The sequence below is a fragment of the Pteronotus mesoamericanus genome, unplaced genomic scaffold (genome assembly GCF_021234165.1).
Source record: "Pteronotus mesoamericanus isolate MK-2021 breed Mesoamerican mustached bat unplaced genomic scaffold, CSHL_Meso_final contig_164, whole genome shotgun sequence".
In the NCBI taxonomy this organism is placed as follows: Eukaryota; Metazoa; Chordata; class Mammalia; order Chiroptera; family Mormoopidae; genus Pteronotus; species Pteronotus mesoamericanus.
This window is the reverse complement of record NW_026555065.1, coordinates 11226888-11254772: the sequence shown is the minus strand read 5'-3', so window position 1 is coordinate 11254772 and position 27885 is coordinate 11226888. Positions and strand designations below refer to the sequence as shown.

The following is a 27885-nucleotide window of genomic DNA, read 5'->3' as shown; positions in this document are numbered from 1 at the left end:
AGTGGTAACATACAAAAGAATCCAGGTTTTACCAAATCTTGATATCACTTTTCTTCACAAATTTCACTTCTTTTCTGATACGCTTTCCTAAACTCTTCACCAAGCATTTCAATATCATCCTCTTTTTTGAATATGCCCTACAAGAAAAATATTTTATGGGTTACTTTGAATGCCAGAATATTTCCCTGAATGCTTATACAGCTAGCAAATATATAGACATGAAATTTATAAAGTTATTTCCAAAATAAAATTTTACCCTTTGCAACAGCATGGATGGACCTGGAGAACATTATGCTAAGTGAAATAAGCCAGTCAGAGAAAGACAAATACCGTATGATTTCACTCATATGTGGAATTTAATGAGCAAACTGAACTAATAAGCAAAATAAGATACAGACTCACAGAGAGCAGGCTGACAGCTCTGAGAAGGTAGTGGAGGAATTAAGCAAAAACAAAAAGGAACTTGTGGGCACAGACAACAGTGTGATGATTGCCAGTGTGGGGACAGAGCAGGGGAGTGGAGGTGGAAGAGGGTATGGGCGGGGAGGGGATAAATGGTAACAGGAAAACACAGTAAAACATGAACCATTAAGAAAAACTGAGGCGATCTAGAACCCAGCTACAACACAACCTCCTATTGTAGAGCAGATCTGTCAGAGACTCAGTTCAAGCATGTATCTGTTCCTGGTGTTACAAGATTTTCTGTACATAAGCAACATTGATGTTCAAAATAGGATAAGTGCTTTATGGTAGTTTAGTTTTTGAGCACATACACCAGAAGGGGAGAAAAGAATTATCAAAACCTGCAAGTCAATAAATCTAGCTCACAATTCTAAAAATGTGCCCAGACTAACTCTCATTTTGGAGATGTTCAGTGACTGGCCAAAATCCCACTGCTGCTTGGTAACAGCAAGAAGTGAGCGAAACCCAGGACCTGTGTAACCCTAACACCGTGTTTTTTTCTCCACTAGTAGAGGTCTTGACACTTAGACTTGGAGTTAAATCTCACTTACTTTAGGGAGATATCCTAGTAATTTTGTAGCATGTTCTTTAAGAAGTTTCAGTCTTTCTTCTTCAATAATCGCATTAATGCATCCCTGCCGTCTTTGCTGCAACTGCCATTCTTCCAGTTCATGTTGCTGGAAATGTAAAGAAAATTTTATTGTCACAGAATACATTAATCTTAAGAAGTTGTCAAAACTATTTTTGTAGTGAATTAGATAAAATTGATGAACTCTTTACTGATACTAACTTCAAAAGATTCTAGATGATGTACATGTTAAGGCAAAAGTTGATTTACAGTTCATATGGAAAATACAGTAAGGAATAATACAAGAATAAACTCTTTGTTTCATGTACTCACAACTGTAAACCTATTTTTGCCCCACCCCCCTACCCCCCCACCCCCGGTGTTATGACTGGGATTTTAGGAAGGCAAGTACATATTTTCAGGACAATATCATTACAAAGGAAAAAATGTTTAAAGAAGTGATTTCCTAATTAATTAAACAAATATTTATTGAATACTTACCATTTGGCAGTGCTAAATGGCAGCTCAGAGTGTAAGACAAAGTGGGTACAACAGAATAGAGGTAGCTAAAAAAATATAGGGTCTGGCACAAATAACATCCCTTTTTTATTACAAAATCTTTTAGTTCAAAAGCATAAGCATGTAATTCTGTAACATAACAATATCACAGTCAGGCACACCATATGACATTTTAAGTGCAATGTTCAAATTGCTGTCCATCTTGTGTGAGACATGCACGTACCCTACCAACCACACTCAAGCAGGCGTTACTTCTGTCGAACCGTGTATTTCCATATATTAAATTTTTAAAAGCCTGTGTGAAGCCCAAGAGTAGCAGCAAGAGTTTTCTAGGAGGAATACTTCAGGAACGAGTTCTGAATACTCAACCAAAATTCTGTGCCGTGTGATACAAAAGAGACAACTAGCTTTAAAAAGTTTTAAGGCTTAAAAGAACTCTTAAGGAAAGGCATCCAAAAAATCCTGTTTTACAGGGAGGGATGGTAAAAAGGAGACCATTGAAATAGTAAGGAATTCCTGCCAAGAATTATTTTAGTTAAAGTAGTATTAATGCAAAGCTTTTCTTTGAAAAAGCTAGTTTCCTAGGGTCACTATTTTTTCAGATCACTCATCAAAGTCATGGAAACCAGAAAGAAAAAATTATGTATGTGATTAATATCTAACATCATCTGGCACGTAAATGTTCTCAGGTAACTGTTTAGTGGATGAATACATGAACTGACTGCTGTTAAATGATAATGGCAAAAAAAAAAACACAAACCCCAAACATAACTACAAAAAAAACCACTTTTCCTTACTTTGTCTGCAAGGAACTGTTTGCGGCGCTCTTCAATAAGTTTTTCCACAGCCCTCCTGTGCTCCAGTTGCTTCATTCTTTGTTTCTGAGCATTCATTAATTCTATTCGGTCATCCTCAGCAAGTTTAGCTAACATAGCTTTTCTAAAGATCTCCTCTTCCTCTTTTGCAGCCTGTAATACTAGTTCCTTCAAGGCCATTTGTTCTATAAAATTTTGCTTCAACTCTTTTTGCTTTCTCAATTTCTCTTCTGCTTCTTCCTAAAAACAAATTACATGTAGAAGTTAACTCAGTAACTGTTTCTTTAAAGCAGATTTATAAAGAGACGGTGGCATAGTTTGGTTTAAAAGCATAGAGCACTGCAATCTAGTTGGATAACTAGTGTAAACTGGATAAAGGACATGTTCCTTATGAATTGCCTCCTGTTAGTTTTTGCATTTTCACTTGTATATATTTACCATCTTGTCTCTGTACTCATATTAACACATAACTACTTTGAAAAGGGCTGATATTAAAACTCCTTTGGCTCACCGAAGTTTATTAAATCTGTATTCTGTGAAATTTGTACCAACTATGAATCATTCTAGAATCTTGCATGAAACTATTGTTCAGGTCATTGATAAATATTTTTCAGAACAATAACCTAGCAATGACAATCAGAAGTTTTTCAGGAAAATTCAAATTTACTTTGAACAGTTAAAGTCCTTTCCTACAAATTTCAATTTTCCCAACCTTTTATTATGAAAAATTTCAAACATAACCAAAAATATATAAAGAATTTAATAGTTATCACCCACATACCTAATACCTGGATTCTACTAATATTTTACTGCTTTTATTTTATCATCTATCTATTCAGTTAGGACTGATGTAAATTTTAAGTCCTTCTCTAATCTAACCAACTTTGCCCCAATTCTTATATAAGCTCCACGTAGTCCAGCATCCTCAAGGCATTGAAAATACTGTCTTAATGATAGGGTTCTTACTTACAGATAATATAAAGTGTAAGGGATTTACCACAGGCCATCAGCTAGCATACAGGACTCAGAGGTCCAGGGAACCAAGCTGACATTTCAGTGTTCAAATCCCAAGGCAGTAACTCTACCAAAGCTACCCCAGTGACCAGCTCTCCCTAGCCTGGCTGCTCTCCCATTTTGCTCCCTTGCACCTTCATACCCTGAGAGGGGAGGAGATAACTGCTGGAGACGACCTAGGTCATATGAAGAATTCTAGCTAAAAGAAAAATGTTTTAACTTTATAGTATTTATAATAAAGTACACAAATGTTTTCAAAAAGCAGTAGGAATGGGTTTTGAGGGAGCCAATCTGCAGTATCAACTATAGCCACTTCGATCATTACATTGCATATTCAACCTCTTTTTCTTCACATATCACTGTCTAATCCCCTTTTCAAACCCTGCCTCCTCCATAAAGTCTTTTCTAATCACTAATTCATATTCCTCTCTCTTTTTGGGCTCTTACACCATTTAATTTTTCCATCTAATTTTATTGCGTATGTGTATGCCTTATCTGCTCACTAAAAGTAGCTTCCAAAAGGGCAATCTTGTTTTCCTTTGGGTATACTATTTTCTTTATCCATTTATCCATTGATGGACACTTCAGGGTTATTTCCGTAACTTGGCTATTGTAAGGCTGCAACTGGACATCCAAAGGCAAAAACTGGACCTTGACCTAAGTCTCATACCACATACAAAATATTAACTGAAAATGGATCACAGATTTAGAAATGCAAAAGTCAACAACTTTTAGGGAAATAATTATTCAGGATCTAGGCAAAGACTTCTTAGAAATAATACCAAAAGCTCGATCCAATAAAAACAGAAACTGATAAATTGGACTTCATAGAAATCAAAAACATTTGCTCAGAGAAAGACCGTTAGGAGAATGAAAAGGCAAGCTATAGATGAGGAGAAAATATTTGTAAACCACATCCCTGACAACAACTAGTATCTAGGATACATAAAGAACTCTTAAAATTTTACAGTAAATGAACAAACTACCCAATTAGAAAATCGGCATATCATCTTAACTTGAGGTCAAGTTTGTTGATGATGTTTTTCAACACTACATCCCTGTGGTTTTCTGATTACTTATTCTATATACAGTGGTACCATGGTACTCATCCTTAACGCATTCGGGAACTCGTGGTGAGTGCCGAAACCAACGAGCACGAGCAAGCGATGAGTGATGAAGCATTTTCTCGGGGGGCAGCATTGTGACCCATGCAAGTTTTAGCAAGTGCAATGAGTCCTGAGCAAGCGCCAAGTGCTGAAACATTTTTTTCTCATCAAAATGCTATGAAAACAGGGTTTGACAAGTTCTGAAGCCAGTAAGTACTGAGGTATGACTGTATTAATGAGAAGGGGTATTGAAATCTTCCATTATAATTATGGATTTGTCTATTTCTCCTTTTGGTTTTTGCCAGTTCTGCTTTATGTGGTTTGAAGCTTTGTTTAGGTTCATACACATTTACAACTATTATATCCTCCAGATGAATCACCCTATTATCATCTTGATCTTCAACCTGCTTTTGATTAATGTCTGCATGGTGTATCTTTCTCCATCCTTTTGTTTTTAAAATATATATATGTCTTCATATTTAAATTGTGTTTCTTATGGACGACACAGTTGCATCATGCCTTTTTTTTATTGTTATTCAATTAACAGTTGCCCCAATTTTTCCCATTGCTCTCCCCTGCCTCGGCCAACCCCCTCCTCCCTGGCGGTCCCCCACCCTGTGACTGTTACTGTGGGTCCTTTCTACGCTTTCCCTCACTGGACCTTCCCCTTCTTTCCCGGCTTTCCTCCCCCCCACCCCCCATCACTGTCAGTTTGTTCTTTGTTTCCTTGTCTTGTACATCTTAAGAAGTTTGCGAACTGCTGCTCTGGTCTAGCTTTTTTATCAAGCCTGAAAATTTCTTTTAATTGTAGTGTTCATTACCATTTAAATATAAAGTGATTATCAATATTGCTGGGTTTCAATCTTTCTACCGTTTCATCTCTAAATGATATTATTCGCTATGTTAACCATTCTTTCAATTTCCAAAACTTACTTTTAGTTTCCTCATATGTATTTCAGCTTGTTCTTCCTCGTATAATTCTTGTCGCACTTGTTCCAAATCTTCACGTTGCTGTAGCATTTCTTCCAATTTCTGAGTCAGCTATTAATTAAAAAAGAAAAAAGAGAATAAAAAACCACTCAGACATTATAGGAACCAAATCATAAAAAAAAAAAAAAAAAATCAGAATTTTTCCAGTGTTGTTGAAGTGGTAATTTTAATACCATATTCTGAAGCTGTAGCCTTTTTTCTTCATTTTCTTGGATTTTTGCCATCCGATCTTCTTCTCTTTGTTGCTGCAAGTTGGCAAACTCTATGATTTTTCTGTTTTCTTCTTCCATTTCCTCACGTTTCTTTTTTCTCCAGAGAGCCTGCTCTTTCTGAAACTCTTCTATATACCTTCGAGTTGCATTCATTTTTTCTAACTTCTGTTGTCTTTCTCTAAAATGCAATAGGGAATGCAGTTTTATAGTAACAGGAATAATAAAATATCGAAGAATGTGTGTCATTTCCTTCAGTCAATAATGTTGGAAACATGTATAGTTTGTTCATCCATTCATGAAACAAAACATTTTGAGTATCTGTTATGTGCCACCAAATATATTACAGGTATGAGTTTTTTCTGAGTAAAATACTACTTACTATACTTCTTCTCTGACCTGTTAGTGAAGTTTAATGTATCCCATTTAAGAAAGGCTACAGTCTGTTACCGTCTGCCTCATAGCACTCTACACTTCAGCTATCTACCAAGGAAATTCATCAGAAAACAAGTCCTCTGACATACAACATGAGCATATTCAACAAAAACAAAGGTTTAGTCATTCTCACTTAAAAAGCATTTATTAACTATTATGCTAAGAGACAAAAATATGAGTTGGTCTCTGTTTATGTGATTACATTAGTGAGGACTGACTGTGTGCTAGGTCCTGTTTAGGTGCTTTACCCCTTCAAAATAAGCCTTAGATTAATGTAAATGTTTAGGCATTGACAAGGTTGGGATTAACTTACAGTTGATCTTCTTCATAGATTTTCCTAACAATTTCATCAATCATGAGTTTCTCTTTCAGCAACTGCTCATAGGCTTCCTGCTTTTTTTTCTCTTGCTCTTCAAGTTGTTTCTCTAAGTCATGATAGTACTGTGCTTTTACTTTGTTTCGTCTGTCTTCCGCAGCACTCTCTTCCTTCGTTGCTCTCTCGTGTTCTTCCATCATGGTTTGGGCTATTTCAGCATCACGTTTCTGTTTTTAAAACAAAATTCACCTTTCCATTTTCAAATCTGAGCAGAGTGTGATGGAATGTTTTAAACAGATGTAATTGAATATCATAAAGCCTGTCACATAAAATATGTCCATCTGTGTAAGTAAAAAGTGAAGGTAAGTCACTGTCACCTGAAGGATTTGAATGTGAGTCAAAGTGTAAAGAGGCCTTCCTGTTTCTTCAAGTAGCTCTCTTGGGGCAATACATAATAAGGATGATTAATAACTCCACATTTGAAAAACAGGTCACATTAGAAGTATTCTATTAATTACTCTGTTAACTGCCAAAGCAGTGGTCATCTTTCTCTTCTATTTTTTTCTTCTATTTAATAGTGGCCATTTTCACAATTTAACTTTATTATGTATGTGGATGAGAAAAAAGGGGGTATATGGAGAATAATTTCACAGGATCATAGATTCCTACCTGGGCAGGTCCTAGTAGCTGGTCATGCCCCAGGCCTATAGCTTTTCAGTAAAAGGTTTATCTTTGCCTTAAAGTAAGCTCTGTCCATTGTTTCTGTGCATCTAGGTTAACACACCTTGGAAATAAAGCAGTAGCCACCCTCAACAGAGCACACAATCTCATTTACTGCTCTGTAATCCAACCCTCCTTTGCTTTCTCCCACCTCCATGTAATCTTCCTAATATTCACTGAATAAATAAAAGAAGCTGCAAAAATTATTCTCTGGAGCATTTGTGTTCTTGCTCCCTAGCATAATCTGTTTGGCTCCAATAAACTCTTATAAAAATTCTCTACAGGTTTGGATGTTTCTTGCGTTGACATGTATCAGCCGCCATTTAGAGTAAGGATGGTACAGGCACACCTTGTAGATACTGCGGGTTCGGTCCAGACCACCACAGTAAAGTGAGTATCGCCCTATAGCAGGCTGTGATTTCTGTTTTAGATGGTGTAGGGTCTTGTTTCCAACTTGTAAAAAACAGTGTATTTGTGGAGCATCAGGAAGCCAAGTGCAATAAAATGAGGTATGTCTGCCTGTACTATCTTTTTTCATACAGGTCTGCTATTTATAGCTCTGAGTAAGTCTTAAGTTACTCCCAGCCTAAACTTCCCTGCCACTGGCCTTGTGAGTCTCCGCTTTTCTCACTTATTAAAGGCCCTTTTAACCATTTTAACTTGCGAGAATTACGTATGTCGCTGTGTCTGTTCTCTGCAGCTTTTACTTCACTCATACATGACCACTCCTTCTGACTTAGAGATATTATTGCTTCTTGAATGGGTTCAACCCCTTATTTTTTAAGTTAAACAAAATAATTTTTAAGTTAAATATATATCGGGGCAATTTTAAAAATTGCCCTTTACTATCATGGTCACAGCCCAAATGTTTTGATGGTTAGCAGCATCAAACATAAAAGGACAAACAGATCAAAATATGAATGCTACTAAATGCCATTCCTGATCTGTCGTATTTAACGTGCACCCTGTTAATATTACTTAATCAAAATTCTTTCTTTGCTTCTTTTTCTTAGCACATTGTTCTACATTCTTTAGAAAAAATATAAAATGATCAAAACATGTATTACAGATTACCATACACTTATATAGACAGCATTCTCCTTTCACAGTTAAGAAAAAGAGGGCTTAGAAAGACCAAACCAAAACTAGCACCTAGATAGACTGATACCTAGTCAAGTCCTAGGAGTACTTGACTTTCATTTTTGTGGATGAGTTTTATTAAGAATATAGCAATTGTCCCATGATTCAGAGAAAATGTCTACAATTGCCTTGATAAAACTGCAAACTCCTGGTCAAATAGTATATTGTTTACATTCTACTTTATTTTTGAAATGGTAGAATAAAACTATATGGCTTAGGAAATGAAATCCTACCCTCTCCTATGCATCACTGCTAACAGCATGCTCTTAACCCTCCAGGTTTTATCTACATTAACGCACACACATAGGCACATGTATCTCTATGGTCAGCATCTATTCTTATTTGATGCCTATACTGAACTGTACCAGTTAAATATTTTGATATCACCCTCTAATTGTATGTGTGTATGAGTACATGTGTGTATCATTACATACAACACATAGTGTTAATATACATACACATGTGGATATCCTCATATGTACATGGGCAGGTTTTTTAAATGGTCTGTGATATATATTATTCTCCAACTTGATTTTTCTGCAAATTTTTTTCCTTTTAACCTAAAATATATATGGTCCAACATTAAAAGCGAGAAAATTTACCTCTGCATCTTTCTCTTTAATAGTCGTATAACATCTTTTGAAAGGGATCTAGGAGAGAGGGGACTCTTGCCAACAAAGTGCTGTACAACATTCTAAAGCAACGAGAGAAGGGGACTGTAAGGCCGTGTAATACTGAATCAGACCTTTTCATCTATGTCTAACCTTTCTTCATGACAATGAGTGCTCAAGGTATGACATGCACCTGCTTTTAAACATTAATTCAAATTAATTTATATTGGTGATTGTGTCTGAAATTCCTTTGCCCCATAGTAACTCTTGCCCTGACCTTGGCAGTTTGTCAGGAGTTAGAAAAAGAGAAAAATAGAAGGAAACATGATAAGAGGTTGCTGTTTATAAAACAAAAGTTTACATAAAATTATAAAATAGTTTATTTTTTAGAACATTTAAAAAATGAAAAATTAAAAACATTAAAATATATTAATCATGCTAACAATGTGTACTGTATTGGTTTGTCAAAGAATAATTGGTTAGAGACCATAAAGAATGCTGGGAGTTACTGAATACAGCCTTTCATTCTAAGCAGCAACCTAATCCTCTATGTCTCTGAAAGGCTCTAATATTACATTAAGCAAGGCTCAATATTAAATAATTCCCTATACTTTAAGGATCTGAAAAGTTTGAAGTATTTGAGAAATCTAGCACTGTAAATTCTTTATAGTATGTAACAATTTTCAAAAGATTGGACTACTTTTGGTTTTCTAAATGAACCTAAAAATACAGAAAGCATAATGAGCAGAAACATGATTACCATTTGTTCATATTTAATGGCATCCTTTTCAGCAATCTGAGCTGCCCTTTCTTTATTCATGTAAGCTGCTTTTAATTTCTTCTCCAATTCTCTGAGCTCAATACTGTTTAAAAAAAAAAAGACAGAAATTTAAATTTGAAGGCCATTACTATGAAAATAGTCTATATCTGAAATTTAAAAGATTTTTTTCTAAATGTGTAAAACATATTTACATTATTTAAGTATTTGAAAAAATGCCCCTTTCTCTCTTCATCCAAAGTAAAATCAGAATGCATGTGAAATGGGACACTGTAACCTCCAACCTTTTGGTTTATGGGATGATGCTCCAACCCGCTGAGCCGCCCAGCCAGAGCAAGGTGCCGTTGGTTCTTAGTTGAGCACCCCTCCCACCCAGCCAGCTGAGCTCTCCATTTGTCCAGTCCGGTGATTCCCTGAAACCCTACCTCGCCCAACTCGAACACCCAACTTGAACCTCTTCCATTGTCTTTTCTACACAAGCACCCTGCCTCTGCTCATGCTGCAGACTTTCATAAATCTCTCAAAGTTCCACGAACCTCCCAAAAGCAACAGTTGGCCTCAGTGTGCCCTCAACCTCTTGCTATTCAGCTCCAGGCCAGGAACAAGCAGTGACCCGCCTCAACTTGCATTATAAGTCCCATCGGGCAGCCTCAAGCCTGGTGTAAGAGGCAGACAGCCTTGGCTTGGAACAGAGCTTCAGTAAAACGGCCACGAGCCTGGCATGAATGGCAGCTGACCTCTGCTCACATCCTGGTGTTCCAGCTCAGTGTTCCAGCTCAGTGTTCCACCACAGTGTTCCAGCTCAGAACCCGTGGCAGCCAGGCTCGGTTCACAGCATAGCCTCTCACTCAAGCACAGCACAAGAAGCAACCAATCACAGATTACTTTGTAGGTCCTACCAGGTGGCCCCAAAGTGGTCAAAAGTGACAGCTGAACTTGACCTTACTGGAAGCAAGTCCATAAAGCAAATCTCAATAAATTTCAGAATACTGAAATGATATCAAGAATCTTCTCCAATCACAATGGTATGAAACTAGAAATCAATTACAAGAAAAAAAAACTGAAAAACAAATGTGGAGGCTAAATAACATGCTACTAAACAATGCATGGGTTAACAAGAAGATCAAGGAAGAAATCAAAAGGTACCTTGAAACAAATAAAAATGAAAACAAAATGTCCCAAAAATCGATAGCCAAAGCAGTTTCATAGGGAAATTCATAGCAATACAGGCCTACCTCAAGAAACAAGAAAAATATCTAATAAACAATCTAACCTTACACCTAAAGGAACTATAAAATGTCAAATAAACAATCTAACCTTACACCTAAAGCAAACATAGCCCAAAGTGAGTAGAAGGAAGGAAATGATAAAGAACGGAATGGAAATAAACAAAGCAGAGTTAAAAAAAAAAAAAAACAATAGAAAAGGTCAATGAAGCCAAGAGCTGGCTCTTTGAAAGCATATATAAAATTAATAAACTTTTAGTCAGACTCATCAAGAAAAAAAGAGGGCCCAAATAAATAAAATCAAAAATGAAAGAGGAAAGTAACAGCTGACACCACAGAAATACAAATGATTATATGAAAATTATATGCCAACAAATTGGACAACCTGGAAGAAATGGATAAATTCCTAGAAACATACAATCTTCCAAGACTGAATCAGGAAGAAACAGAAAATCTGAATAGACAAATAACTATAAATGAAATCAAATCAGTAATCAAAAAGAACTCCCTACAAACAAATGCCCTAGACTAGATGTCTTCACAGGTGAATTTTACCAAATATTCAAAGAAGATCAAACACCCATTCCTTCTGAAATTATTCCAAAAATATAATAGGAGAGAAGGCTCCCAACTCATTTTACAAGGCCAGTATTGCCCTGAGTCAAAATCAAAGACACTACCAAAAGAGAAAATTATAGGCCAATATCCCTGATGAACATAGATGCAAAAAAAACTTGACAAAATAATAGCAAACAGAATTCTTCAATACATTTAAAGGATCATACACCATGATCAAGTGGGATTTATCCCTACAATGCGAGTTGGCTCAATATCAGCAAGTCAATTACCCTGATACATTACCTATACAAAATGAAGGATAAAAATCATATGATCATATCAATAGATGTAGAAAAAGCACTTGACAAAACCCAACATCCATTATGATTAAAAAAAAAAAAACTCAGCAAAGTAGGGACAGAGCAAACATACCTCAACGTAATAAAGACCATGTATGTCAAACCCACAGCCAATATCATACTCAACCATGAAAAGCTAATGGCTTTTTCTTTAACATCAGAGACAAGGATATCCACTTTCACCCCTTTTATTCAACATAGTTTTGGAAGGCTCAGCCACAGCAATCAGACAAGAAGTAAAATGAAGTCATCAAAACTGGACAGGAGTAAGTAAAACTATCATTATTTGCAGATAATGTGATACTATAGAGAATCCTGAAGACTACACCAAAAAAAAACCCCCAAAACTATTAGAACTAATAAATGAATTCCGTAAAGCAGGATACAAAATTAATATTCAGAAATCCTTTGCATTTTTATATACCAGTAACAAACTTTCAGAATGAGAAATTAAGAAAACAATCCCATTTCAATTGTATAAAAAATAAAAAATACCTAGGAATAAATTTACCCAAGGAGGTAAAATATCTGTACTCGGGAAACTATAAGACACTGAAGAAAGAAATTGAGAAAGACACAAATAAGGGTAAGGATATACTGTGTTCATGGATAGGAAGAATTAACATTAAAATGTCCATACTGCCGAAAGCAATCTACAGATTCAATGCAATCCCTATCAAAATACCAATGGCATTTTCCACAGAACTAAAACAAATTAATCCTGAAATTTATATGAAACTACAAAAAACACTGAACAGCTAAAGCAATATTGAGAAAGAAGAACAATGCTGAAGGTATGCTACTTGAAATCGAACTATATTACAAGGCCATAGTAAACAAAATAGCATGGTGCTGGCCTAAAAACAGACACATAGATTAGTGGAACAGAATAGAGAGCCCTGGAACAAACCCATGTTTATGTGGTGAACTAATCTATGACTAGGAGGCAAGAATACACAATGGGGTAAAGACGGTCTATTCAACACAGTGCTGAAAACTGGAAAGATACATGTGAAAAAAAATGAAACTGGATTACTTTCTTATACCACAGAGAAGAAAAAACCTCAAAATATCCTAAAAGCTTATATGTAAGACCCAAACCTATAAAATTGCTAGAAGAAAATATAGGCAGTAAAGTTTTTAACACCACTCAGCAATATGGCAATATTTTTTTGGATATGTCTCCTTGGGTAAAGGAAACAAAAGAAAAATAAATGAGACATCAACTAAAAAGTTCTTACACAGCAAAGAGAACCATCAACAAAATAAAAAGACAATCTACTGAATGGGAGATGATATTCACCAATGATACATCCAATAAGCAGTTAAAATCCAAAATATTTAAGGAACTCATACAACTTAATGTCAAAAACGAAAAAAGAAAAAAACAAACCCCGCCCCCCGCCAAATAATCTGATTAAAAATGGGCACAGAACCTGAACTGACATTTCTCTGAAGAAGACATACATATGGCCAACAGACATATAAAAAGATGCTCAACATCACAAATCATCAGGGAAATGAAAATTAAAAACACGGCGAAATCACCTCACGCCTGTCAGAACGACTGTCATCAATAAATGAACAAACAGCTATTGGCAAGGAGGTGAAAAAAAGGGAAACCTATGCACTGTTGGCAGGATTATAAATTGGTGCAGCCACCATGGAAAACAATATGGAAGTTCCTGAAAAAGTTTAAAAGCAGAACTACCATATCACCTACCAATTCCATGTCTGGGTACTTATCCAAAGAAATCAAAAACACTAGTTTGAAAAGATATATGCATGCCTGTGTTTATTTCAGCATTATTTACAATAGCTAAGATATGAAAGCAACCTAGGTGTCCATTGACAGAAAAATGGATAAAGAACATGTGGTGCATATATACAATGATGTATCACTTGGCCACAAAACTGAAATAAGTCAGACAGAGAAAGACTAATACCACTTATATGTGGAATCTACAAAACAAAATATATAAATGAACAAAACAGAAACAAACTCAGATATAGAGAACAAACTCATAGTTGCCAGATTGCGGGGGATGGTTGAGGAGATTGATAAAAAAGGTGAAGGGATAAAGAAATATGAATTGCCAGTTATAAGTAGCCACAGAGATACAAAGTACAGCACAGGGAATATAACAAATGATATTGTAATAACTATGTATGGTGACAGATGGATACTAGACTTATCAGGGTGATCACTTCCTAAGGTATATAAATATCTAATCACCATGCTGTACACCTGAAACTAATATTAATATTGTATGTCAACTCTAGCTTTTAAAAATTTTTAAAGTTTTGTCTGAGTGGTTTTTTTTATTTTGCTTAATTCCTTCAGATTTTATTCCAGCCCCTCAAACCCCCTCTCCTTTTTTCAAAAGGTGAAATTTTATTTTTAAAAGATTCTTGACCACTTCAACTCCATGTACAATATTTACTTCCTATCTCGCTTTTGTTGTAATTTATTATCTTTTAACTCTTTACATATATTAAATCCTAAAAGATATAATAAATGATTTACACACTCAAATTATCCAAATTTACTACTTGTTTACCTTGCTGAAGCTCTGAAATTAATATTGGGACCATTTCCATTCTTTTACCCAAAGAACTGCTAGTATTTCCTTCAATGTGGCTATTGGTAATCAATTCAGTTTTTGTTTACCTGAAAATGTTATTTTTATCCATATCACATATTTAGTTTTCATAATCAAGACCTTGATTATTAATCTGGACTATAATTGTATGGGCGTCAGCAAGGAACAGGTTGTATATTTAAGAAGGGAAGACTCTCTGTCTCTGCTTTGAGCTTGTTTTTGCTTAAGTTAAATACAAATTATATATGAAGTGTTTTTCTGCTTTCATAAATATATTTGTTTACTATGTAATAAATATAGTGGTGCTAATAATGCAGTAATTATAATTATATAAATTATAAAATAAAATTATATTTTATATATTTATACAATAAACTATATAATTTATAATTAATTATAGTTATACAATTAATAGGTTTTAATTATATATTATTGTAAATGATAATTTGTTATTAATTATAATTATTTATTAATTTGTACTCAACATAGGATTTCTAAAAACAGGCAGTGAGTTTCCCAACTCCAGTTAAAAGCAATGATAAAATTAAATTGTTTTATATATTTTCTCAGATAAAAAGAATCATGTGTTCAAAATCAAATAACAAAAGTATGATGACTTCTGAATGCAATTATTTAAATAATAAATTTCAGTGATTTTAAAAATTTACCCTTCATTTAAAAAACTAATTTAGTTTAAGTGTAAACAGCCTAATATTAATATAAGTGACTTTGAGTACCACAGCAAACATTTCCATAGACTTGCAATTGGGTGAACACACTCAAGAAATTGATCCATTTCTGCATGTCAGTCAAAAATTTACCATGGTTTATGCACAAAATAAGACATTCCTAGCAGTTTTGCATTGCTGAGAGGCAGCATACTCTATTTGAAAGAGTGCACAACTGAATTACTTTTGCCTTAAATTTGAAGAAAATTTCCACAATCTATATAATTTTAGATGGGCTATTATTTTCTTTCAGTCCTTTAAATCTACTGTATTCTCATTTTCACTCTTGGTGCTAAAAATGAAGTCATACTTTTTATTGCTGCTCCTTTAAAGGTAATAGTCTTTGTGTGGCTACTTTTGTTATTTTTATGATTTTTTTCTACTGTTGGATTTCAAAAGTTTGACTATGATGGGTATAGGTGTAGTTTTTATTATTTATTGCATTTTAATCTATGGCTTTATGTCTTCCATCATTTTTGGAAATTCTTTGCCAGAACCTCTTCAAATACTGCTCTGCATCATCTTCTTTCACGTCTCACACCAGGACTAAAATTATACACCTGTTAGAAATTTCCATCATATCTCTTTTAAGTTCTCCAGTGTATTTTTCTATCCTTTTGTTTCTCTGTGCTTTATCCTGGATACTTTCCACTAACCTGCTAACACTATCTCTTTATCTGTTTCAATCTAATGAAATCTAATTAAATTCTGTATTATTGAAGTAAAACATACACAAAAGTGCACAAATCTGAAGCGTGTAACTTGCAGAATGATGTCAAACACCTGGGCATCTGCTTGTTTGCCAAGCTCTGCTTCACTTAATTCTCACTCATATTTTTGGAATCAGCAGATTACAAGCTCCAGGCTTACCATTCTGGTTTCTTTCCTCTCCTAGTTCTTTCCTCTCCTAGTTCTTCTATACTTTCTCCAGATAGTCTATTCTCAGAGGGAGAATTTATCTGCATCACCTAGTGTACAACTGCTAGAAGTGGAAAGCTCTTCTATTTAAATCTTAGATCAGTGAATTAGACAAAGACATGTCTGATGATAAAAAAACCATGAGTGATAGCTAACAATGATTGGAGAATTAAGGTCCTAAAAGACAGTTTGAGACTAGAACAATACAAAGACATTAACAAGAATTCTATCATGTTTTTAAGGTAATAATCCCTTACAGAATTTAAAAGTTGGGGACACACAAAAATACACATGGGTTTATTTGCCAAACATATGATTTAAAAAAAATGTTTATTGATTTTAGAGAGCAAGGAAGGGAGAAAGAGAGAGAGAAAAACATCGATGTGAGGCAGGAACACTGATTGCTTGCCTCCCATATGCACCCTGACAGGGGATGGAAACCTAAACTTAGGTATGTGCCTTGATCGGGAATCAAACCCCCAACTTTTTGGTGTATGGGGTGATGCTCCAACCAACTGAGCCACACCAGCAAGGGTCATATAAATATAATTTGATGAGGTTCAAAACTCCTAAAACTCATCCATGGGTCCTATCCTATTTTACAGAAACCCTGCTAAGATAAAATGCAACAACTATCAAAGTCAATTTCCAATCTATTCAACTATATATTTGTTAAGTAGTAGCTGGGCATTTAGTTAGTCCTGAGTTTTAATGAAAAGGGTGACATGGCTGCCCCTAAAAAGTAACTCAATCTTAGGCAATGATAAGAAAACATTTTTTAGATCAATATGGTTAACAGTCCTACTATTAGGGGTACTAAGCAATACCCAGGAGTAAGTGCGATGATATAAGGAAAGAAATTGGGGCAACAATATTTTGCTGAGGAACACCAATAATCCGAATTAGACCTACAGAAGAGAACCTGGATGGTGAGCAAATAAAGGAATGAGGGATATTTAACTTACAGAAGAGAACGTTTAGTGGATTCATAAACATGAAAGGATGTCCTAAAGAAGAACAAATTTTTTTTTCCATCTGATAGCAAAACTGAGATAAGCACACAGAAGTTACAGGGAAATTAATTTTGAGACAACAGGAGAAAAAAGATTGTTCAAAGTTAGGGCTGAATGAAAAAGAAAATTCCTGTCACAGCCACTGGATGTGTGGACCACAGCTGACCAGTCACCTTCCAGAAATACTTTGAGAAGTTTACATAGGAGCATAAAAATTAATTGAGGCATCACTTAAGGTTTCTCTTAAGAGTATGTTTCCATGAGTCTATTTTTTTTTTTGAGGTCATTTTAAACATTCTGTTTAGAGAAAAGAGCAGAGGGAATTGATTTCTTTCACCTTAAATATTAACACTTTACTTCCAGGAATACAACTTCTTTTCTCAAGTGAATATATATAGAATATAAAGCAGTAAGTATTTCGAGGCAAAATTAACTAAGTACAATGATATAAAGAAAGAAATTTCACTCCCAGGTACTAAGCATTACATAAAAGTTTGAAGATAAAAACTAAATAAATGAAATTTATATAAACCAATATACCTGTTTTCTCTTACTTGCTGCCTCATCTTTTCATCCTTTAGACTTTCGTGTTTTAGTTTTGCCAGTTCCATAGCCAATTTTTCTTCTTGTTCAAGCTGGAGTTCCCTCAATCTTTTGTTTTCTTCTGCCTGAGTATAAAAACATATAACTTTAGTTGTTTATCTTCCCGAATCAGATTTTTTTCATCAAGGTTGAATTTGTTCATATCAGAAAACTGCAAGTGCCTTCGGAGCAACAATCAATTATTTATGCTAACACCAATTCAAAAGAACCTGTGCACCCCAATGTTCATAGCAGCGTTATTTACAGTAGCCAAGTGCTGGAAACAGCCTAAGTGCCCATCCGTAAATGGGTGGATCAAAAAACTGTGGTACATTTACACAATGGAATATTATGCAGCAGAAAGAAAGAAGGGACTCCTATCCTTTGCAACAACATGGATAGCAAAACTGAGCCAGGCAGTGAAAGACAAATGCCACATGATCTCACGTATTAGTGGAACGTAATCAACAAAACAAACAAGCGAGCAAAAGAGACACATGGAAATAAAGAACAAACTGACAGTGACCAGAGTCGGGGAGGGGGATAATGGAGGAAAGAAGGGGAAGGGTCAAGTCAAGGAACATGTATAAAGGACCCGGTGACAAAGACACGGGGGAAAAGGGGGAGGGGAGGATTGAATGTGGGACGCGGGGAGTGGGTAGGGCAGGGGAGAATAATGGGGGGAAAATGGGACAACCATAGTTGAAAAACAATAAAAATATAAAGTAAAAAAAACATTTAAAATATAAAATACAAACTATTATACAAATAAATACTTTTCCAAATAGTTTATCATGGAAAATTTCAAACATCACTAATAGTAAAAAAATGAAATAAAATAAAATACACCTTCAGGTAGCCATCATTCATCTTCAATGATTATCAGTATTTTGTTACTTTTTTTTCCCTACTCTTCCATTCTACACTTACTTTTTCCTTTGTTTTTTTCCTAGAGTATTTTATTATTATAAAAATTATTTTTAATCCTTACCCAAGGATATATTTACTGATTTTAGAGAGGGAGACAGGAAGAGAGAGAGAGAGGCACATCAATGTGAAAGAGAAAAATCAGCTGGTTGCCTTCTGTACATGCCCCGACCAGGGACTGAAACTGCAACCCAGTCATGTGCCTTGACTGAGAATCGAACCCGCAACCTTTAGGTTTACAGGACAACATTCGAACCAACTGAGCCACCTGGCCAGGGCTCTAGTGTATTTTAAAACAAATCCTAGATATGTCATTACCATGTATATAATTGAGTATTGATCGCTACCTAATAAGAATTTCTTCCTATATAACGACTATGCCATTAACATGTCTAAATAAATTAACAATAAAATAATTCCTTATTAAGGTCTAATACCTTGTCCATATTCAGGTTTCCTCAGTTGTATCAAAGATGCTTTTTTTCTTAGTTTGTTCTAATCAAAATCCAAATAAGGTCCACATATTGCACCTAGTTATTATTTCTTTTAAGTCTCTTATTCTGCTTCAGTTGCCCCACATGTACACTTTTTCCTTTCAAGCCATTGATTTGTTGTGGAAATAAGAACCTATCTCCCACAGAATGTCCCATTTCTGAATTTCACTTATTGCATCTTGAGGATATTATTTAATCTGTTTTCCTTTTGTACTTCCTATAAAATGGTAGAGAGATCTAGAAGTTTGATTAAATTCTGTATTAAGGGAAGAATATGCACATGAATAGACTTTGAACATCATGAGCCACCAGGAAATGCAAGTTAAAACTACAATGATATATCACTACATCCCTATCAGAATGGCTAAAATAAAAGAGTGGTAAAACCAAATGCTGGTGAGAAATTCCATTACTCACACACATTGTTGTGTGGGGATGTGATATGATACAGCCACTCTGAAAAACAGTTTGGTAGTTTGTTATAATATGCCATTACTATACAATTCAACAATTGTACTCCTAAGCATTTATCCCAGTCAAATGAAAACATATTTATTTAAAAACCTGTTCCCAAATGTTTACAGCAGATTTACCTAAAAGAGCCAATGCTGGAAATACCAGACACCCCTCACTCAACAGGTGAATGGTCAAACGAACCGTGGTACATCCTGTACCATGGAATACTACTCAGCAACAAAAAGGAATGGAATATTGACATAAGCAACAACCTAGATGAATCTATAGGAATTAGGCTGAGTAGAAGAAAAAAAAAACCCAGTCCCAAAAAGTTACAGGGACTGTAATGTTTGATCCCATTTATATAATTTCTTGGACCATGTTCTTCATTTTAACAGTGAGATACTCACATAGCATGAAATCCACAATTTACAACTTCGTGGTCCTTTAGTATGTTCACAATATTGTGCAACCATCACCACTATCTAGTTCCAGAATTTTTTTTTAAAAAACAGACTATTTTAGGAGTTTCGGGTTCATAGCAAAATTCAGCAGAAAGAACAGAGTCCCCATATACTCTCTGCCTCCACACATGCACGGTCTCCCTCCCTATCAACATCTTGCACCAAGGTGGTACACTTGTTACAATCAACCTACATCCATAGTTTACAGCATCCATAGTGTACAGTAGGGTTCACTCTTGGTATTAACCATTCAATGGGTTTTGACAAATGTATAATGACATCTACCCACCATTATGGTGTCGTACAGACTAGTTTCACTGCCCTAAAATTCCTCTGTGCTCTGCCTATTCATCTCGTCCTCCCTGAAATTCCTGACAACCACTGATCTTTTCGCTGTCTCCATAGTTTTGCACCTTTTCTAGAATGTCAGACAGTTGGGATCATACAATATGTAGGCTTTTCAGATTGGCTTCTTTCACTTAATAAAATACATTTAAGGTTCCTCCATGTCTTTTCATAGCTTGATATCTCACGTTTTATAGGCACTGAATAATATTGTATTGTCTGGGTTATTTATCAATTCACCTTCTGAAAGACATCTTGCTAGCTTCCAAGTTTTGGCAATTATGAATAAAGCTGCTATAAACATCCATGACATCCATGTGTGGGTTTTTGTGTGGACATAGTTTTTAGTGTCTTGAAATGTTTCTATCATCCCCCAACAAAAAACCCGTAACTGTCAGCAGCCACTCACCAGGGTCCACCATAGCCCTCATCCTCTGGCAAACACTAACCTTACTATCTCTATGGATTTGTCTATTCTAGGTGTTTCATTTAAATGAAATCATACAATATGTGGCCTTTTGTGTTTGGCTTCTTTCACTTAGTTGAATGAAAGCATAATGTGTAGCATAATGTTTTCAAAGTTAATACATGCTGCAGTAAATTTTAGTAATGTATTTCCTTTTTATAGCTGTATAGTATTTCATTGCATATATATAATAACTGTTGTTTATCAACTCATGGGCATTGGGATTGTTTCCACTTGTTGGTTATCATGAATAATGCAGTTATGAACATTCATGTGAAAGTTTTTGTATGGACATGTTTTCAATTATCTTGGGTATATACTTTGAGTGGAACTGCTGGGTAATATAGTAACTACATTTAACTTTTTGAGAAACTACCAAAGTGTTTTCCACAATCACTACACTATTTTAGACTTCTGTCAGCAATGGGCAGGAATTTCAAGTTCTCTATATCTTGGCCAACATTTTCTTTTTTAAAATTAGAATAATTGCCCTGGCTGGGTAGCTCAGTTGGTTAGAGCATCGTCGCCATATGCCCAGGTTGTGGTTCGATCCCTGGTCAGGGCACATACAAGAATCAACTATTAAATGCATAAATAAGTATTGGAACAAGTTGATGTTTGTCTGTCTCTCCCTCTCTGAAATCAATTAAAAATAATCATGATAGGCCTAAAGTGGTGTCTAATTGTGGTTTTGTTTACATCTCCCTAATTACTAATGATGTTGAGCATTTTTTTTTTTTTGTGCTGCTTGCTAATTTGTGCATCTTCTTTGGAGAAATGGCTATTGAAATCCTTTGCCCATTAAAATTTTTTTTTCTTTTTATTGTTGAGTTGTATATATAACACTCTCAAAATGACAACAAACATTATAGAAATGGAGAACATATTAGTGATTACCAAAGTGAGAGATGAGGTAGATGTGGGGAACAAACAGATGGGTTTGCTTATAAAAGATCAAAATGAGGGATCCTTGTGGACATGGAATGCCTGTATCTTGCCTGTGGTGCTGGATATGCAAACTTACATGTGTGACCAAATGTATAGAACTAAATACACATGCACACGTACAAGCGTGAGCTCAGCTAAAACTGGGGAAAGCTGAACAAGACTGGTGGATGGCATCATTGTTGATATCTTGTTTATGATATTGTACTTTAGTTTTGCAAGGTGTACCACTGGGAAAAGAACAAAGGCTCTCCTGTGGTATTTTTTTTACAACTACATATGAATATACAATTATCCCAATAAAAGTTGAAATTAACAAAAAGCAACAGCAAAGCAACTGGAACTCTAACACATTACTTGGGGAAATGTAAAATGGTGCAGTGGTTTTGGAAACCAGTTTGGCAGACTCATAAAATGAAATATATTCCTACCATATGACCCAACCATGCTACTCCCAGATTCCTATTCAAGTGAAAAGAAATTTTGTGTTCATACAAATGTTTGTAATCAAAGTTTGTAGCAGCTTTATTCATAATTGCCAAAAGCTGAAAATAACTCAGACTTCCTTCAATTTGTGAATGGATAAACGGGGGTAAATCCGCATACTGGGATACTACTTATACCATTCAGCAATTAAAAGGAATAACTTACGCAACAACATGAGTTGGAATCTAATGAACAAACTGAACTAACAAGGAAAATGGGGACAGACTCCTAGATGGAGAGCAGGCTGACAGCGGGTAAAGGAAAGTGAGAGGGTGGAGGGACTGAGCAAAGAGGGAAAGGACTTATGGACACGGACAACGGTGTGGTGATTGCTGGGGAGAGGGTGGCATAGGGGACTAAATAGTAACGAAAAAATACAATAAAGGTTAAATTAAAAAAGAAAACATAACAAATGAAAAATAGTCTTTAATTGTCAAGATATGAAAGACAGGAAAAAGTGAAGAACTCTCATAGAGTGGAGCAGACTAGAGAGACATGGAAACTAAATGTAATTTGTGATATTGGAACAGAAAAAAAATTAATGGAAAAACTAATATAAATCAGTATTTAAAATCTGAATAAATCCTGTAATTTAGTTACTGGTAATATACCAAGGCTAATTTCCTCACTTTAATAATTGTTCTACAATTATGTAAGATGTTACCATAAAGGGAATTCAGATGAAGGATATACAGAAATCCTTTATAATATTTTTGCAACTCTTCCATAAATCTAAATTTATCTCAAAATAAAGTTAAAAATACGCATATTTCCAAGTTCTGTCCACTAAAAGACCTGGAATCAATGATAAATCAAGAATAATAAGCACATGTAGCACTCAAATTGTTTCTAAATATTATCTCCACTAAGTTATAATACAACTCCCTGGGACGATAGCCAATTCCAGGTGTGAAGCAAGAAATTTACAAGATAAGCTGCCTTGTATTAGTCAGGACTTTCCAGAGAAACAGAACAAATATGATAAGGAGTTGGTCTAAGTGATTATGAAGGCAGGGAAGTCACAAGATCTGCAGGGTGGGATGAAAAGGTGGAGTCTCAGGAGAGCCAATGGTTTAGTTCCAGTCTAAGCCTGAAGGACTGAGAACCAAGGAAACTGATAGTGTAGTTCCTAGCTGAAGGCTGGCAGGCTTGAGACTCAGGAAGAACTGATGTTTCTGTTCAAGTGTGAAGGTAAGAATAAAGCAGATGCCACTCCCAGTTGGAAGGCAGTGAAGAAGGAGGAGTTTCCTCCTAACCTTTTTGATCTATTCAGGCATTCAACTCATTGGATGCGGTCCACCACATTTGGGAGAGCAATCTGCTTTATTCATTTTGCCGGTTTAAATGTTAATCTCATCTAAAAACACTCAGGATAGTGTTAGACCAAATATCTGGTTACCCCATGGCCTAGTCTAGTTGACACATAAAATTAACCATCACTAGCCTGGAACATTTTGTTCTAACAGAAAGCAAGGATACCATCACAGATTAAGGGAGTCTTGTCAAAAGGACACAGAAGCAATAAAAGGGTATCCACTGGCCAAAGATGGGACAATTTGAGCATCAGAAAAAATTCAATTAATATTAAATGTAATTATAAAGACCCATAAATTCATAAAGATATTTTTAAAAAGAGAAACTCAAAAACTAAAGAAAACAAAATAAAAAAAACCACAACAACATAGGCAGACACAAATGGAAGTGACTAGGGCACCAATTCTTTACTCTGAAAATTAACTACCTCCCTTTCCAGTAAGAATTGTATTTTAGGGCATCAAATAACCCTAACTGATGTGGGAAAGGTCTTTACAGAGGAATTTCAGCTAAATATGGAAGGAATAACAAAATTAGAAATCAGTGTTTTGCAACCCTTAATGAAGGAAAAGATTCATTGGTGAACTACAGATGAAAGTTTGATGGAGATCATTATAGTGGAGGAACCAGGCTGTCTCACTAAACCCACTGATCAACATTAGCATCACTGAAAGTCCTCATGTGCCTGCAGATGTGATACACTGTCAAGGAGAGCACTGTTTTGAGTAATTGCCAGAAAGTTGTACACAAATCTAATCGTGCCTTTAAAGCTAACTTCTATTTAGAGGAAATGTAAGACATAGGAGAACAAATTAAAGAAACCAATGAGGAAGTAAGCAGATAAATTCAGCCTAGCTATCAAGCTAGAAACACGATATTAAAAAAATTAAGGATGATCAAAGGGATGTCTTAGATTAAGTGGGACCTAAGAGACGTAACTTATTATACTGTGTGAACCTTGTTTAGACCCCAGTTAAAACAAACCAACTGAAAAAGTAGATTTCTGACACAATCACAAAATTTGCTTATGAAATGGTATTAAATGATACCTGGAAGTTACTGATAATTCTATTGGGTGAGATAGCAGCATTATGTAAGATATCTGTTTTATAATATGTATACTGAAGTATGCAGAGAATAGTTGATAGGGTATCTGGGATTATCTTTAAAGACAAATAAAAATTAAAAAAATAAGAAAAAATCTAAACCCAGCAATCTTGCTCAGGACTAAAAAATCATGTCTAAGTTTCTGGAATTTGTAACTCAGAGAGATGGCTATTACTTTTAAAACTTTCTTTTGCCACTTTCCACGATGTCCTACAATGTGGTGAACTTAAAACAGGCATGCAAAAATACTGAAATATCAGAACACCCTTTTCACATTTATAAGAACTCATTTCTGATCAGTTTCCCTTTTTCTACCATCCCTATCCCTTTAAATATTTAGAAATTTCCACTGAAAAATTATCTCCATATTTTAGGATTATATACATATAAATTGTACTTGAATTCTTCAAGGCAGTATTTCAAATATAAAAAATACAAGTAAGTGTATACCTAATACATAAGTGTTCATTTTCTACTACTTAATAATACATATGTTTAATCTCAATAAATTCAAAAGGTATTACATTTTTGTCTTCAGAATTTTATAGAAGGCAACAAAATTGTACATATGTGAACAAAACTGGGTGTTAGTAATTTTGGATTTCATATTTATGAAATCAAACCTGTGCTAACTCTAGTCTTGGCACTATCCCAAGGGCTTTGCATGTATTAACTCATTAACTATAGAACAATCATGTGGAGGAGGTACTGTTATTATTTTCATTTAATAATGAGGCATAAAAAGTAAAAGCACCTCATCCACAACTTATACAGCAATAATAGAATTCAAAGACACATAATCTAGAATTTCACATCCACAATTTATACAGCAATAATAGAATTCAAAGACACAATGACACACCAAAAACCCAGCTCTTAACCACTATGCTGGGCTGACTTACAGTGAGATATCTTTTGTCTAATGCTGTTGTCTATCTACTCAGTCCCAGCATGAGCAGTTAGCTTGCATCATTTCCAAGGAAAAATAAAGGGGGGAGGGGGACCCATGTTAAGAATAAATAGTAAAACTTACCTTTTGAATGGCCTCTTCCATATCTAACTCAAATTGTTCATTCTGTAATAATCGGAGGAGTCTCTTGTGCTCAGCACGGTCCTCATTTTCATTCCGCACCATTTGGTCCTTGATTTGATTCCCTATCTTTTTTAGTGCCTCAACATGCAATTTTTGTCTGTAGTTTATATCTACTAATTTCTGGTGCCTTTCACTGAAGTTCGACGTTCTCCTTTTGGAAGCCTGCAATGCAAAAAATAAAAAATAAAAGTATGCATGTTTTGGTGTTCCAAAATCTAAGTTTTATAAACACCCTTATGGAAGCCTCAGGGACAAATGATACAAAGATACTTAACAGTGATAAAGTTAGGAAGGGCCTTTGGCTTCCTTCCTAAATTCAGAGAAATATACCAATTGCAATGTAAACGTGGTAGGTAAATATACTGATATATCAACGAAGTAGGAACTATTATTATTCCCTATCGTATGAGGAGGCAAAAGTAAAAGTAACTTTACAAGGTTCTTCAGCTAGTAAATAGCTGTACTAGAATTCAAAGATAGGCAGTTGAGCTCTACACACACACCCAGGTCTTTACCATTGCGCAGGGAATTTCTCCTCTCTCCCCCTGCCACTTCCACCTCCTCCCCAGTCCCCATCATGTCCCCGTCCCTAAGCTTGGCCATAAAGTGCTGTCCGATGCCCATCAGGTTTTCCTTATATAGAGTTAACAGATCAACCCACTGCTAATTATTCATTCATTCTCTCCTGGACTTAAATTTCAACTCATTCATTTGTTCAAAGGTTCTTAATCTTTTCTTAAAATTCCTGAAATTTGAGAAATAAGATTTTTACTGAGAGATCTAATAGTGTGGGGAAAATGCAAGAAGAGCGGGAAGCTATCGCGGAGTAGCTTTAAGTAATTGCACCTGAGGCCTCTGAAAGCCAATGCAACTTTCCCGCTAATTCTCAGGTGGAGCATTTCAAATTTTTTTTTTTTTTTTTTTTTTTTGAAGCAGGCTAGATCGAAACTACAATTCAATCAATTAATCAATAAATAAGTAGTTTCGAGACCTGCCCTCCCAAATCCCCCAACCCCTGCCACAGTCGCTCACCATTTTGGTGGATGGAAATACCCGTCTGCTGCTCCAGGGGGGCCACAACCCCCTACAGCAAACGAGCAAACAAAACGAAAGGCTGTGCTCTCTGGTGTTTATGTGGTTTCCCAGCAACGGCCTTCGTGGCGCCCACGACTCTTACCAAGGCACGGCCTCCCATTGGACAAGCAAGATCCAATGGGCTGCGATCTTCTTGGGAAGCTGGCAGAGCGTCTATTTTAATAGGTCTATTGGAGACAGGCGGGAAGTTCAGATTTTGAGTCCTGATGCAAACTCTTTGCAATCTGTTAGGGAGCTCAAGGTTTCCCTCAGCGGCTAAACTCTCTTGGTGGGGTAGGGCGGCAAGCTGAGGACACTGTTTACATAGGAATACACGAATCCTGATCTAGTACTTGAGGCTAAAGTCACTTTCCATGCACAGAACATCTGTGTCGTCAGTGCCTATTCCGTCTGTGTTGAAGATTGCCTTTGTCCTCAGCAGTGGGAGGTATGGTCGTTGTCACCCATCCTGAGAAATTGTGAGGCACTGTGGGTAGCCGGTGCCTGCAGGAGCCTTCTCCTCACCCCAGCCTCCACCCTCCTTCCCACACACACAAGCGCTGTTAGTAAACTTTGGGAATAAAATGTATGAGCCTCATGGATATTGTTTGCTATGTAATACATGGTCTGGATACCAATGAGAAAAAATAAAGATGGCAGGATATAGGTCTGGTTTATCTTATCGGAAGGTTAAACTCCGAAGTCCATTTTAAACGGAAGAACTTAATGACAGGAATGGGTCAGAGAAATTAGTCAAATACTGATTTTGGAGATGATATTTAGAGAAATCTCATCAAAACTTTAAAAAAAAGTTTTTAAGGTAGTAAGTGTGAGAACCTGGCAGTTTGTGTTATCTAATTTGAAGTCCATCTTGTGTAGCAATATCTCAGCTTAAAGATTAATAACAAAAAAGACTTTCAGTTTCTGCCCCAAAATATATAAAAAGCTTAAAAGTCGTCATTTCCATCTTTACTACCAGAAAAAGCTGAATAAATGAAAAAAAAACAATCATTTTTCTTGGACCAATTATAGAACCAAGGTCAC

General features: G+C 35.5%; 1 protein-coding gene across 1 annotated transcript; it reads right to left on the bottom strand.

Moving 5' to 3' along the window:
* Positions 1-44: 44 nt before the first annotated feature.
* Positions 45-26962, bottom strand: MNS1 (meiosis specific nuclear structural 1). Its single transcript, XM_054565680.1, is given in 12 exon segments — positions 45-137; positions 1014-1139; positions 2347-2604; positions 5418-5525; positions 5648-5864; positions 6432-6661; positions 9666-9768; positions 17629-17756; positions 25708-25982; positions 26283-26400; positions 26800-26940; positions 26942-26962. Coding segments are annotated over 12 exon segments (1818 nt in total).
* Positions 26963-27885: the final 923 nt, after the last annotated feature.